We start from the raw sequence: 14230 nt of genomic DNA, 5'->3' as shown, positions 1-14230 counted from the left end.
GCACAGGGAGGCAGCCAAAATGGCGAGACAAAGAAACATGTCCCAAATGAAAGACCAAAACAAAGCTCCAGAAAAAGAACTAAACAAAATGGAGACAAGCAATCTACCAGATGCAGAGTTCGAAACACTGGTTATAAGGATGCTCAATGATCTCAGGGACAACTTCAACAAAGAGATACGGAACATAAAAATAAAGATAGTAAACATAAAAAGAACCAGTCAGAAGGGAAGAATACAATAACTGAAATGAAGACTACATTAGAGAGAATCAACAGAATATGTGAAGCAGAAGACTGAATCAGTGATTTAGAAAATAAGGTAGCAGAAAACACCCAAACAGAACAGCCAAAAGAAAAAAAGAATCAAAAAAAAAAAAAATGAGGAGAGTCTAAGGGGCCTGTGGGACATCAAGCATACCAATATTCGTATCATAAGGATACCAAAAGGAGAAGAGAGAGAGCAATGAATTGAAGAAATGACAGAAACTTCCCTAACCTGGCGAAGGAAATAAATACACAAACCCAGGAAATGCTGAGACTCCCAAACAAGATGAACCCAAAGAGGCCCACACCAAGACCTATCACAGTTAATATGCCTGAGGCTAAAGACAAAGAAAGAATCACAAAGCAGCAAGAGAAAAGTAGTTAGTTACCTACAGGGGAGCTCCCATAAGACTGTCAGCTGATTTCTCAACAGAAACTTTGCTGGCCAGAAGGGATTGGCAAGAAATAATTCAGCGACGAAAGGCAAGGACCTACAACCAAGCTTACTCTACCCAGCAAAGCTATCGTTTAAAATTGAAGGGCAGATGAAGAGCTTCCCAGACAAGAAAAAGCTAAAGGAGTTCATCAACACAAAACCAGTACAGTGGTACCTTGGTTTTTGAACGTCTCCGTTGATGAACATTTCGGTTTATGAATGCCATAAATTTTATGGATCTATGGTATCATTAGATAGTAAAATTCATGCTAAATTTGCAGCTTTAGGGGTTGATTTTAAAGATCTGGAATGAATTAATCCATTTTGCATTACTTTCCATGGGGAAACCATGCCTCGGTTTTCAAAATGGATTACATTAGAAAACTAAGGTACCACTGTATTAGAAGGAATCTTAGAGGGACTTCTTTAAGATGAAAAGAAAAATGAATGAAATGGCAATAACTAGGTATCTATCAATAATTACCTTAAAATGTTAATGGATTAAATGCTCCAATCAAAAGTCACAGGATGACTGAATAAGAAAACAAAACCCTTACATATGCTGCCTACAAGAGACTCACTTCAAATCGAAAGACACACACAGACTGAAAGTAAAGGGATAGGAAAACGATATTTCATGAAAATGGAAATGAAAACAAAAAAAAAAAGCTGGGATAGCAATACTATACCACACAAAATAGGCTTTAAAACAAAGGCTATAACAAGAGACAAAGAAGGACCCAGTAATTCCACTTCTCAGTATTTTATCCAAAGAAACCCAAAATGCTACTTTGAGGGGACATGTGCATCCATATGTTCATTTCAGCATTGTTTACTGTAGCCAAGATATGGAGGCAGCCTGGGTATTTGTTAATGGATGAATGGATAAAGAGAAGGTGGTACATATATACAATGGAATATTGCTTGGCCATGGAAGTTCATGGGTCCTCGCCATCTGAGGTGGCATGGATGGACCCAGAGGGAATTTTGCTAAGTGAAGTATGTCAAACAGTGAAAGACAGATATAATGTTATTTCACTGATATATGGAATCTAAAGAAAATGAACAAACAAACAAAAAAGAAACAAACTCATAGATACAGAGAACATTTTGATGGTTGCCAGACAGGATTGGCTTGTGGTCGGGTGAAAAAGGAGGAGGCAGTAAGAAGTACAAATTGGTTGTTACAAAGTAGTTATGGGGATGTAGGTTATAGCATAAGGAATTTAGTCAACAACATTGTAATAACTATGTATGGTGTCAGATGGGTACTCGATATATTGGGGTGAAAAATGGGAGGAGGGTTGGGGGATAGGGTGAAAAAGGTGAAGGCATTAAGTACAAATCGGTAGTTACAAAATAGTCATAGGGATGTAAAGCATAGGAAATATAGTCAATAATATGATAATAACTATATATAGCATCAGGTGGTTAGTAGATTAGTCAGGGGGATCACTTCTTAAGTTATATAAATGTCTAACCACTATGCTGTACACCTGAAATTAATATAAAATAATATTAAATGTCAAAAACAAAAAATGTTTCACAAAGATAAAAGTATTAGAAACATGTGAGATGTTTTGCAGGTTTAAGAGACAAATAATGGGCAAAGGGGTGAGGATCTAAGTGCCACACCACACCTGCGATGACTGGGCTGAAAAACGGTAGTCATAGAAGTGGAAAGCAGTGATGGAAGCAAGAAACATTAACAAGAAAGAATTTCTAGGACTTTCTGCCTGGTGACTAATCACTGACTAATATTAGGGGAGTGCAGTTATAATGACAAAGAAAAAATAGAAAATGAGAGGGAGGAATACGACATTATTCCCAGCATGACAGAGAAAATGATGGCACCGTTAATAGAAACAGAGGCACAACTGACATGTCTTGGTAAAAAAGAGTTCAGTTTTAGGCATATTGAGGTAAGATTGGGCTACTCAAGGAGAAATGATCCACAGGCTATTGGAATATGATGTCAGCACTCTACTTTTAGATCTAAGATGCAGTCAGGACAGCAGTTTTATTTTAAAAGCTCACCAGATGTTGCAAACAGGAAGTTAGGATTGAGAACCTCTGAATAGTCTCGTGACCTTCTGTGACCAGGGCACACTCACCCATACTTTGTCTCTGGGGTATAGGAACTCGAAGTAACTGTAAATGAGGCTCCATTAGCGTTTAATAGGAGAAAAGGCAAGGATTCTAATCCAGTGTTCCGTAGTATAGCATTATTTAAAAATATATATGTAAAATGAGAACTATATATAACTTGTAGTTGAATAAATAAAAAAATTGTTCAATGATTTTCTTCTTAAAATTTTAAAATTTGAATATAAAAATGAAATGGAATTTGAATTCCATACCGTATGTTTTTTAATCCCACCTTGCCCTCTACCCCACACTAACCCACTCAAACAACTAAAGACTGCAAACTCTTCTGGCCTCTGTTTCCTCATCTATGAGAATGAGTTTATCTGCTTCCAGAATTCCCATGGTGGTTTGTGCTATAGAGTGAAATGAGATATCATAAGTAAAAGTGCTTTGCAAATTATAAAATATCATTATTATAATTAAATGTAAGATATCATTATTATAATTAAACCTAGGGTGCAACTTTTAATTTCTCCACAAGAAAAATATGACTTTACTTCTTGGCCTGTATATAATCTGTATATTTTATATAAGTATGGCAATATGGCCACCATAAATTAATGCATACAGGAAAAAAAATATGGAATGCTAATTTCTTAATTTTTCATAATTTTTAAATCACTACATTTGTGACTTTTTACTTCATACCTAAGACTTATTTCTAGAGGGATTTTCTTAAAGAGTCACCTTAATATTTGTGATAGTGCTTATTTTTCCTTCTTTGTAATAAACATTAATTCATTATTTTTCAGAATATGGAAATAATTCAATAACAATTTTCTATAACAAGAAAAACTGACATAAAACAATTTCTACAGCTTGCCAAAAGTATTTAGACAGCTATAGAAACAGGAAGCAGAGGAGATTTTATTACCCAGCTTCCTCATTAATCCAGACAATCTCCCTTCTGAAGAAAGGAATCTTTAATTAGCAAACACTTTTTTTTTTCATTGTGTGAATTTTTTTTCCTTTGGTAGTTTATGATCACACCAAATAAATTACAATAACAAATGCAGCTGGTAGTATTATAAATGGCATCCCATGTACTTTGGATTCCAACTCTTGCTAAATTTAAAAGTGCTTTTTTATAAAATTGAGCATAGCTTTGCATTAATCTTTGTTAAATCTGACAAGTTCAATAAGTACAAACCTTTTTTTTACATATATTTTGTTTTAAAAAAAAATCTCAAAGTTGATTTCTATTTTTTAAGTTAGGCTATACCTGGAGCTTACTAGTCTATCAGTAACAAAGTCGCTGATGAAGATTTCAAAATATTATATGAAACCAAACCAAGTTCAATTTTACCTTACCCTTGAAGGCCCATGTGGGAGGTCATACAAACCTGTGAGGTCATAGTATATCCAATGACTAGTCAAAATCTTGTAATACAAAATAGCAACTATCTCATGCCAACAGTTCCACATTACTGCATTTTCCCTAGTAAGTTTATCATCTTGTATTTTTATACTAAACTCAAAGGATTGATACAGAATTAAAAGCAACATTTGCAAAACACTCCATCAACTTTGAAGTATAGCAGTGCTAACTTGCTAATAATTTAAGTACTAACTCTGGACAACAGACAAAATATATTTTCAAAATTCTTAGAATTTCTGTACAAATTAAATCTAAAAGAGCACCCTTGGGAGAAACTAAAATCTTCTGTACCATAAAGGCAAACACTTAAAAATATCTGGAAACAAAAAAAATTTAAATGATAGTTTTGACAAAATGATTAAATCAAATGAGAAGGCAGTAAACGTTGCCAAAAGTTAATGATTATTTTTATCATTTCGAAAAATCTGTGCTCAGGTCTCTTAGAAAGTATTTTAACTGAAAACAACAAACTAAATTGAGTTCACTACATAAAAGCAATGTCTAGTTTCCACTAACTGCTTCCAACCTATTTACTGCTGCAACTGTTACCAAAATGAATGACATTCAGCAACATCTAGAAAAACAATAAGAATAAATCCTGCTGACTGTTCTAACTGTCATGGAAAAGTATTTAGATCATCCTCAAACTAGGCACGTACGAATCAGAAAAAAGTGGTTCTAAGTACTGAACATCAAAATCATCATCCCTTTCCCCCAAAAAAACAACACTTTATAAAGAACATTTAAACAAAAATTTGTTGTTTCTAAGAACTTAGAAAGAAGTAAGGGCAGGTCTTCCTCTTGAAAAGGAAATTGAAACATCGGAAGACATCCACTGAACACTTATTAAATAGGTATTTCTAACGCTACTACGGGGGTGGGGTGGCGAGAATGATGTCAATGTTCGGTAAAGTCAGAGGCAACTTTTAGTCCAATAACGACAATTACTCTATTACAAATCCTGACGGTCTTTGCACGCGAAACGTTGACAATTTGAAAACATAACTGACTTCTTAAATACTGCAGTATTCAAATGACCTGTAGTGAGTGAACACTCAGCAAACACCCTTGTTCTTTCTAAACAATGACCTAAATAACGAATCACTATAAAAAGAATAGTTGACACATTCAATTCATCTGTGCACCGTCACATGTGCAAAGGTCTGACCGTCGCCGAGATAAGACACCAGGTCAGTACGGTCACTTTAGTCATCAGAATGTCTGGAAATGGAGTAAATGAGGAGAAACAGAATCAGCCAGGAAGGCGGAAAGAGTGGGGGAGGGCTTGTTTAGGGAGAGCGAAAACGACGGGTGTTTAAGTCTGAAGCAGAAAACAACTGAAGAGAAGGCTAACCGGTACCGGGGAAAAAGAAGTCTGGAGATGAAACAGACCAGCTCGCGGAGTCCGGCCGCACCAGCCTTTGTTGATTCCTCGCTCCCCGGGAGTTTTAAGCACCGGTCTGCTTCCACGCTCTCCCTCTCAGGGGAGGAGGAGGAATCTGGGTGGTGGGTGCCGCAGGGTTCATCTCCCCAAACAGTTCACCCACCCAAAACCAAAACCACCCCCATGGGGTCGGGGGTGGGGGAGGACGGGCCGACAGACAGATGCCGGGATCTCGCCCAGAAACGTCTCTCTCCGGGGAAACGCAGGGTGGGTGAGCGCTGGGAGGGAGGGGGCCGACCCCCCACACACCCCCCACCCCGCTTCCAAGGGCGGCCACTTACGAAGACGCGCTGGGCACGAAGAAATCCACCGCGAAGCCGAAGTAACTTCCCTCGGGGCCGGAGTACTCGGCGGGACTGTCCACGTCTAGGTTGAAGGCGCCGCTAAGAGGCAGCAGGAATCCGGGGAGAAGGAACAGGAGGCGACGGAGGCGAAGCAGCAGCCATCGCGGCAGCGGAGAAGCCATCGCCCCAGTGCGCGCAGGGCGCCGAGCCCGGAGCCGCGGCCACCACCCCCGGAGCGCGCCGAGTCCGTGGCGCGCCGAGACCTGCCTGCCGCTCGCTTCCCCGCGAGGCCGGGGCAGCTCCGGGGGGGCAGGAGGGCCGAGCCGCGGGGGAGTGGAGCTCGCGGCGCCGGGGTGGGGGCGGCAGCGCGGGAGGCCCCTCAGCGCCCTGGGGCTCGGGACTGCGGGGTGAGCGCCGCACCGCCCGCCGGAGAGGGGAGGAGGCGGGGGAGGAGGCGGAGCCGGCCCGGGAAGCTGAGCCGCGGGGCGGGAGGAAGTGAGGAGGAGAATAGTCCTCTGTTGGGACGAGCCCTCTCGCACTTCCGTGAGCGCTGTCGCCTGCTGTCCCGAGAGCGGGAGTCTGTACCCAGGCCCCAGACCCTCGTAGCCCCCGTGGGCCGCAGCGCTCTTGGACAAAGGCCTCAGACCCCCACTGGGAGCGGGAGGGGAGGCGGCGGGGATGGGGGTGAGGGGGAGGGGTGATCCCTACCCGCCCGGGTCCACCGCAATGCCAGGGGTACCCCACGTCCCCCGGTCCCGTCAGGGACTCCCGTGCGACTGTTGTTTAAAACTGAGGAATGCTTTACCCGCTTCTCGTGTTTCTGCTACTTCAAAGTCTAGCATGCTCTCAGAAACGAAACTCCATAATTAGCGGTCGTTTTCCTCCCTACTCTATGCCACACACAAACACTGAACTTAATTATCAACTTCCCGAATGCTAGCACAGCCTCTTTCACGGCGAGCTGTGTTAAAGCCTTCAGTAGTCCCCCAAAGGATTGGCAAGGCATTGACTAGGTGGTAATGGTTTTAAATCAAGGCACTAGTCAAAACCTCATTCCTACTTTATTTGCTGGTCATATGATTTGTTATACCCCTTGATTTACAGCATTTGCATGGAAATACAATTTCAGAGTTGGAAAAAGGAATATGGACCCTTTTGTTATGAAATAAGGTCCTTTCGGTCGTGCATGTTGCTGGTATGTTGCACCACACGCAGGGACTGAGAGACTTCCTTGAGTTCAGGCAACCTTGACCTTTTTATATTCCCAAATTCCAACACCTTGCCAGGCAGATAGTAAGCAATCAATAAAATGTTGAATGAATGAATAAAAATGAAATGATGGGTAAACTTGTCCAGAGAAGTAACTGTCCCATATTGTGTATCACATGCTAAAGAATTTGGTGAACAATACTGAGAGCATTGTGTGGACCTTAAAAAAGTATAAGTTACTAGAACAGTAATTTCATATCGTCTTCCCAAAGTATTAAAACTGTCAACCAATGGTTGTTGGCACCAATTCAATGCCAAGAGGAATCCCCGATTTGAGGTGTGGTGAAGAAGGAAATTTAATATACAGTGGGAACAGCTCATTGTGCTACAGCACATCTGTGAGAATAGCACAGCTGTGGAACACCTCAATACTGTTGAAGCTCAATTGTGGGGTGTGTCAGCCCTGGGGCACCGCCCTCTCCCGCTAGACAGCTCTGCTCCGCTCTTGTCTGGTCCGCTCTGTCTGGACTGGTGTTTCAGGGGCAGCTGGGGAAACCCAGTCTTGAGTCTTCGCTGGAAAGGAAAAGTGCACTCCCAGAGCCAGAGGGGAACTGACATACAGAGAGAAGTCCTCACACCTGGTCCCTGGTTGGTCCACCCTCATGTAAATGAGGACTCCAAATCCTTGCAGTTTCAGTGGTCCAAAAGGCACTCTCCTGATTGGTCAGAATGGAGCCTCTCAGATTGGTCTGTGAAGATGCTGATGGAGATATAGCTGCACAACTCCACAATTCCGATTGTAGGAGGATCGCCTCAGTCCTCTTGGTTGAAACACAATTCCAGGAACTCCTTTAATGAAGTCTGGATCAGACAGCAGGAACACACTTCAGTCAGTGTAGGCTTCTCCCTGAAGTGTGTTAGAGGTCCCTATTTAAGAATGGCTGCTAGGTTCTGCTTTTAAATTTGAGCCCAGTTAGCTAACAGCTCTTAATCCTGTGAAGGGATATGTATATAAATTGAAATGTCTGACTTGAATTTATAGTACTTAATTGCATTACATATTCTGATTTTTAAATTTGACTAAAAGATATGCAGCAAAACCATGGGCATGTTTTACAAGCCATGGTCCAGCACTTGCCTAAAGGAAATTGTGAGACTGGCCATCCTACACAAATACACATAAATACAAGTGTACCTTTCGCGTCAAGATGTTTCCTAGTTGTGGGGACAAAGCCCCAAAAAGCAGTTTCCAGGCTCTCGGCCTCACATAGAAAGGTTCTGGCTTGGGTAGTAAATGGCCATTAACTGTGAGCAGATGGCCATCAGCTGTGGCTGGTTGGCTGTCAGCTGTAACCCGTAAGCCATTGGCCACTAATATAACTGCTGTGGCTACGCTAGCAGAGAGAGAATGGGGGCTAGCAAGAGCGGACTGCAGAGAGGCAGATACCGCCGGTGAGACTATATTGGTTTGACTCCCCTACCTATGGCTCCGTGGGTGTTCCTGTTTGGCCTCACCATGTCCTGCGTTCTTGTGTGGGGAGCTGGACCAGAGACCCCGCCTGCCGCACCGCATGACACTAGTATACCAAAAAGGCCGTCGTATATATGTATAAACGCACATGGCCTTAAAAACCTGACAACAAATCCCTATGGAATCCTCTACCCCGAAATCCATCCAAATAGGGAAGGCAGAGAAGTGTGGAGGTCTACACCCAAAAGCCTTCCCACTCCCCAACTTCTGATCCTGGACAGAGGCCTAACAGGCCAAAAGTGGGGAGGGAAGAAATGAGAAGACCAAGGAAAGGAAGAAGCCAAAGCAATGGCAACACCTGTGTGCCCACTGAAACTTGAGTTAATCGGGAACACATTTCTATTAGCAGACAGTAAACCAGATTAACCCAGTGCCTTAAGGCCCCCTGGGTTATAAATGCAGGCATCTTTGTAACAAAGTAGTCATGTTTAAGCAGTCATCTATGCAGTGCCTTGTAAATTGAGGGAGTTTATTATAGTACATATCAATTCAGCCAGCTCTTATTCAGAATCCACAACGTGCCAGATACTGTGTACATAGGAGAGGGAAAAGCATATTTTATTCTATGGAAAAAAGACCTATCTCCCTTTCCCATTCCCATGGCATGACTCTTAAACTGCATTATAACAATTTTCCAACTTTAAAAAACTGCATAATATATCTACATTAAGTATAATCACTTTCTAATACAGAAAATAAAAGATAGTAAAAATAATTTGGACGTTGAATGTTACCCTCTACCCCTCTATCCTTTAGTAAAAATCCTGATTCCAATTCCTGACTTCATCAAGTACTAGCTCATCACTAGTGTGACCCTGGGCAATCAACCATTCTGTACCTCAATTTTATCTATAAAATGGGAATGATGATAGCGCCTACCTCATAGAATTGAATAGTACTTGTTGCCATTAATACTTCTACTACTATTAGTTTAGTACAGTAGTTAGTAAATGTGTATGACTATTATTATACTCTCTTAGTCCTAGTACCTATCCAACAATTCCTTCAATAACCATAATCAAACCAAGGCTCCACTTGGCTTCATCCTTTGTGGAACTCAGTTCAGTTAGCCCCAAACAATTTAAGAGTAATTTGACATTTTTAATCTCTCAAAGAATATCAAGGAGGATCGCATTCACAACCCCAAGAAACCCTTCCAAAATTCTCTTCTTCCACACTCTATTTCTCCAGAGACTTTAACCCACTAAACTCAACTCTACAGTGTTGCTGTGGTCTTTTTGTCTGACTCTTGCTTCTCCTCTCCCACCTATGTATTAGGGAGATTGACTTGGCCTCTCTGGCTTCACCCCCATTCTCACCCCTAGTGCTACCTTTTCCTATCTGATCTGTATCACGAAAGATCCCCAGCATCGGCGCTCCTTGAGTGGGTGCAAGAGTAGAAAAGGAAGGCAAGAAACTTGTTTCCTTTCTGGACTTTGCTTTCTACTCTATCCCTTCAATGTCAGGGGTGTCCAGGTCTCTGTCCTTGACTCATTGCATTTCTCCCTCTAGCCATCCCCACCACAATCTTATTCACTTGCAACTATCACCTCCCACCACTCCCCACCACACAAGTAATTTTAGCAATACTAAATTACTACCGTCTCCTCAGAATGCTTTGTTCACAGGGCTCTCTCTTCCTAGGAAACATTAGCCCTCCTCCTTAACCACTCCCCCCAGTCATCATCCTTCCACCATATACAAACCTATGCAAATTCCTCTACCAGGCTGTTTCCTACTATTCTTTTAATATGTGTATCAGGCATCATCATGTCCTCCAGGAAGCTTTTCTATTAGGAACCATGCCTTATTGTTTTTGTATTTTCTGAGCTCAACGACGGAATTAATTCCATTGTCTGGAGACTTAATAATAACTAACATTTTTATTAAGCTTACTCATTATGTGCTGGATACTGTGTTAAGCATTTTGTGTATATATTAAATCACGTATTAATTATAAAACCCTATCAGGTAAGTTCTATTAGTACCCGCAATTTAAAAAATGAAGAAACTGATTCTCTCTATACGATTGAATAATTTTCCCAAGGTCACAAATGTGGTGTGGCACAGGCAGATTTTGAATGCATGATGATCTGACTCCAAGCTCATGTTCATTGGCACTAAGTTACCTTTTGCAATATAAAACTATATGATATAACAACGTAAAAATAAACAAAGATAAAAGAAATATAATATATCCAAAGTGATCTGAAAATTTACTTAACAAATTGTCTTTATCCTCAATCCATCTGAACTTTTTACAGCATGTTTAACAATAAAATATTTTAATCAAACTTTATTATTGGTTGTATTCATCAGATAAGTTCAACTAACTTGACACGGTGTGTCTAAGAAGTAATTATGAAAGAGTAATTGAACAATGATTTCAGTAAAGACTATGAAGAAAATCATTGTAAGTGGATATTTTGTGGTGTTAATCTGAAAGAGAAGAGACAATTTTCTGTGTATATTTCCTATACTAATATCTTAACATTACCTGATTTCCATATCCTTGTGGGCAAGGAAGGGAGCTGGTGATGATCTCGCAAGGTCTTACCCACCTCAGTGACCTTCCCAGAATAATTGGGGTGGCTGTTGATAGGCCCCATGAAACAGAGTCACCTGGTTTAATTCAAATATCTTTCCCCACCCTAGGCAGAATAATGACATCTACTGAGGAAAAACTGGTTCACATCCATGAAAATCAGGAATGAAAAGGGGATATGTTTCTCCTCCTCACCAATAGATAATATATTTACATTTTCAAAGCAGTAGGAAATCAGCCATTTGTGTGGCCTTCAGATCAGACACACTATCCATGTACTAGAAAAAGTTAGTTACAAACTTAAGAAGTTTCAGATAAATGTTAGGAAAAATGTGGAAATAGCGTAGTTCATTTGTTTACAGCTGAATATCTCTTTCCTCTCCAGTATGCATTCAGTTTACTCATTTCACTTATACAATCTAGTTTTAAATTTCTCATCTTTTCTTTTTAATACTGTGGGATTTAAGGTCAAATTGAAGAGACCATATTGATTACCTTTGTATAGAAAATCCTAAGAATCCTTTCGGACCTGGGAATATAAAAACAAGCACTGGAATTCTGTGTGTGAAGGGAGCAGAGTATCTGGGCAGGGAGCTTCTGCAAGGTAAGTACCTGTGCTGGTCTCCTCAAGTCTTATGAATATGCCACACTCACCACTTCCTCTGTGCCTCTGTTCCTGAAGTTCTGTTCTTCTCAGCCTGGAATATTAATCTTTCCCCTGCTTTTCTATTCCTGTTTCACTCAAACTTCAGCATTTAGGTCAAGATTCTTCTTCTCCAGAAAGCATTACATTGGCTTCATTTTTCTCCCCTCACTATAAAATGCCTTGTGTTAGAATAAGAGGTTCAAAGTTCCAGGTATAAAACAAATAAGTCATGGGGTTGTAATATATAGCATAGGAAATATAGTCAATAATATTTTGATAGCGTGCTATGGTGTCAGATGGTTGTTGGACTTATCACAGTGATTGCTTCTTTAACATAGGGAATATAATCAATATATGGTAATCACTATGTATAGTGTCAGGTGAGTACTGTTTAATAACTACGATGTACACCTGAAACTTATATAATAGTGTATGTTAGCTGTATCTTAATAAAAATCTTTTTAAAAAATAAAATGTCCTGTGTTCCCAGGTCTAATATACTCACAACTTAGTATGTATTATTGTCTTTATTCCCTGGTGTTTTTCACAGTATTTGAATGCATTCTGTTTGACATTAATTCTTGTTTTCAGGCATCTTAGTATTTTTCCCTAGTGCAATGATCAGTTCCTTAAAATGGGGACTATGTTGTCATAATTTATATATTCTCCCATAACGTTGAATACAGTGCTGAATTTATATTTCAAAAACAATCATAGAGAACTTGTTGATTGATTGTCTGTAAATTTCACGTGAGAAGTGAACATGTTGATCTCCTCCCACCCAGCTTTACTGAGGTAAAATTGACAAATAAAATTGTAATGAACATGTTGCTCTTATCCATCAGTACATGTACAGTGCCCAGCATGGTTCTTATTGAATAGCAAGAAACTAAGAAATATTTATTGAAGACAAATGAATTAATGTATGAACAAAAAAGCAATTGTTACCTTTATAAACTGAACACATGAAGGTAATAACTCAGTAAGTATTCTTGCACAAATGAATGAATGAATATGTAGTTTACAAGAAGTAGAAAAGCCCAAGAATATCTAGTAGATTCATTTTATAACTGACAAAGAAAGAGGATTAAACTATTAACTTCATCTAGAATAGTGTTTCTAAGCTTTTGTAGCAGTTTTTCTTTCCTTGTTGCAACGTAGGATTAGGGTTTGGGGTTTATGAAGCAGATAAAAATTCATCATGAATAGCAAGAAACATCCTATGAACTCCCAGAGTCCTCTGCATCTCGTGAAAAAGCACTGTGCCCTCAAATAGGCATTCTTTACTTCAAGGACATGCCTGGTGATTTTCAGATTTTCCCTTCAAATGATTAACATGCCATAAAGATGTGAAAGGAAAATTATGTCTATTATTCCATTTAAGATAATAAAGATTAGAGCATCCTCTTACATTATAACTACTAAAGGGGATTTATTTTGTTTTAAATGCTTGAAGTGTTGATGTATGCTCTGATGTATGCTAAGAAATAGATCACATTTCTCAGTACAGAATCTATAACACAAGAAAATCCATGTTTGGAAGAAGGTAATTCTAAGTTACTCTTTTATCACTGAAAAATCAAACAAGAGACTTAGATATAGAAAGCAAAATATTTGTGGTATATTCAGAATAAGCAAATACATTTAAAAATGTAATACATCAAAAACGAAAAATTTTAAAAATCACTATGTTTTATTTATGTCATGATCATAAAAGGAACAAGTGGCATAACTTAAAATATTTCTGGCAGTTGATAGATAATTGTTAATACTTTCCTCCTACTAATTATTTTGTATAAATGTAGCCTTGCAGTAACTGGAAATTATAAGCCAAAACTTCTCTTTTATTCTTCAGATGTATGATAAATTATAAACACTCCTAACCAGAAGATCTTCAAAAACTATAGTCTACAAAGTTACGCATATAGTATTTATTTTCCTTGGGAAAAAAATGACAAGAAAATGTGTCATTAATGACAAAACACTCCACTTATATATACACATGTATGTACAGTTCTTGAAATTCTTTTCCTTAGATACATGTTTTAATCCCATTGTTTAGTAATATGTCATCTAAATAACTATTGAAATATTTTCTTTAGTAATAAAAATAATCTCCATGTCTCAAAAAAACCAGCTAGATATACATCTACAAAACACAGTTTTGCAGAACCAATTTTAATATCAAGAACACAAGAAAGTGAGCCTATAATAGAATCATATACTAGTGAATATTATACTTAAGCTACATAACTTAGTACACATTACATTAGTATGCACTTTTCATGCCCTCTTATATAAGGAGCTTTGAAAATCTGAATTTTAACACAAATAAAACATAAATTT

General features: G+C 39.3%; 1 protein-coding gene across 3 annotated transcripts in view; it reads right to left on the bottom strand.

The window, feature by feature from the left end:
* The window catches only part of ITGAV (integrin subunit alpha V), a 76554-nt gene extending 70174 nt beyond the window's left edge, over window positions 1–6380 (bottom strand). For 2 of the 3 annotated variants that reach the window (XM_081052315.1, XM_081052313.1), the window contains exon 1: window positions 5951–6380. In XM_081052315.1, the coding sequence (XP_080908441.1) occupies window positions 5951–6135 (185 nt within the window). In that variant the 5' untranslated portion in view covers window positions 6136–6380. The remainder of the gene's footprint in view (window positions 1–5950) is intronic. The other variant, XM_081052314.1, reaches the window with a different exon arrangement.
* Window positions 6381–14230: the final 7850 nt, after the last annotated feature.

Source organism: Rhinolophus hipposideros (assembly GCF_964194185.1).
Source record: "Rhinolophus hipposideros genome assembly, chromosome: 6".
NCBI lineage: Eukaryota > Metazoa > Chordata > Mammalia > Chiroptera > Rhinolophidae > Rhinolophus > Rhinolophus hipposideros.
Note: the sequence above shows the minus strand (reverse complement) of the source record. Positions and strands in the feature narration are given on the sequence as shown.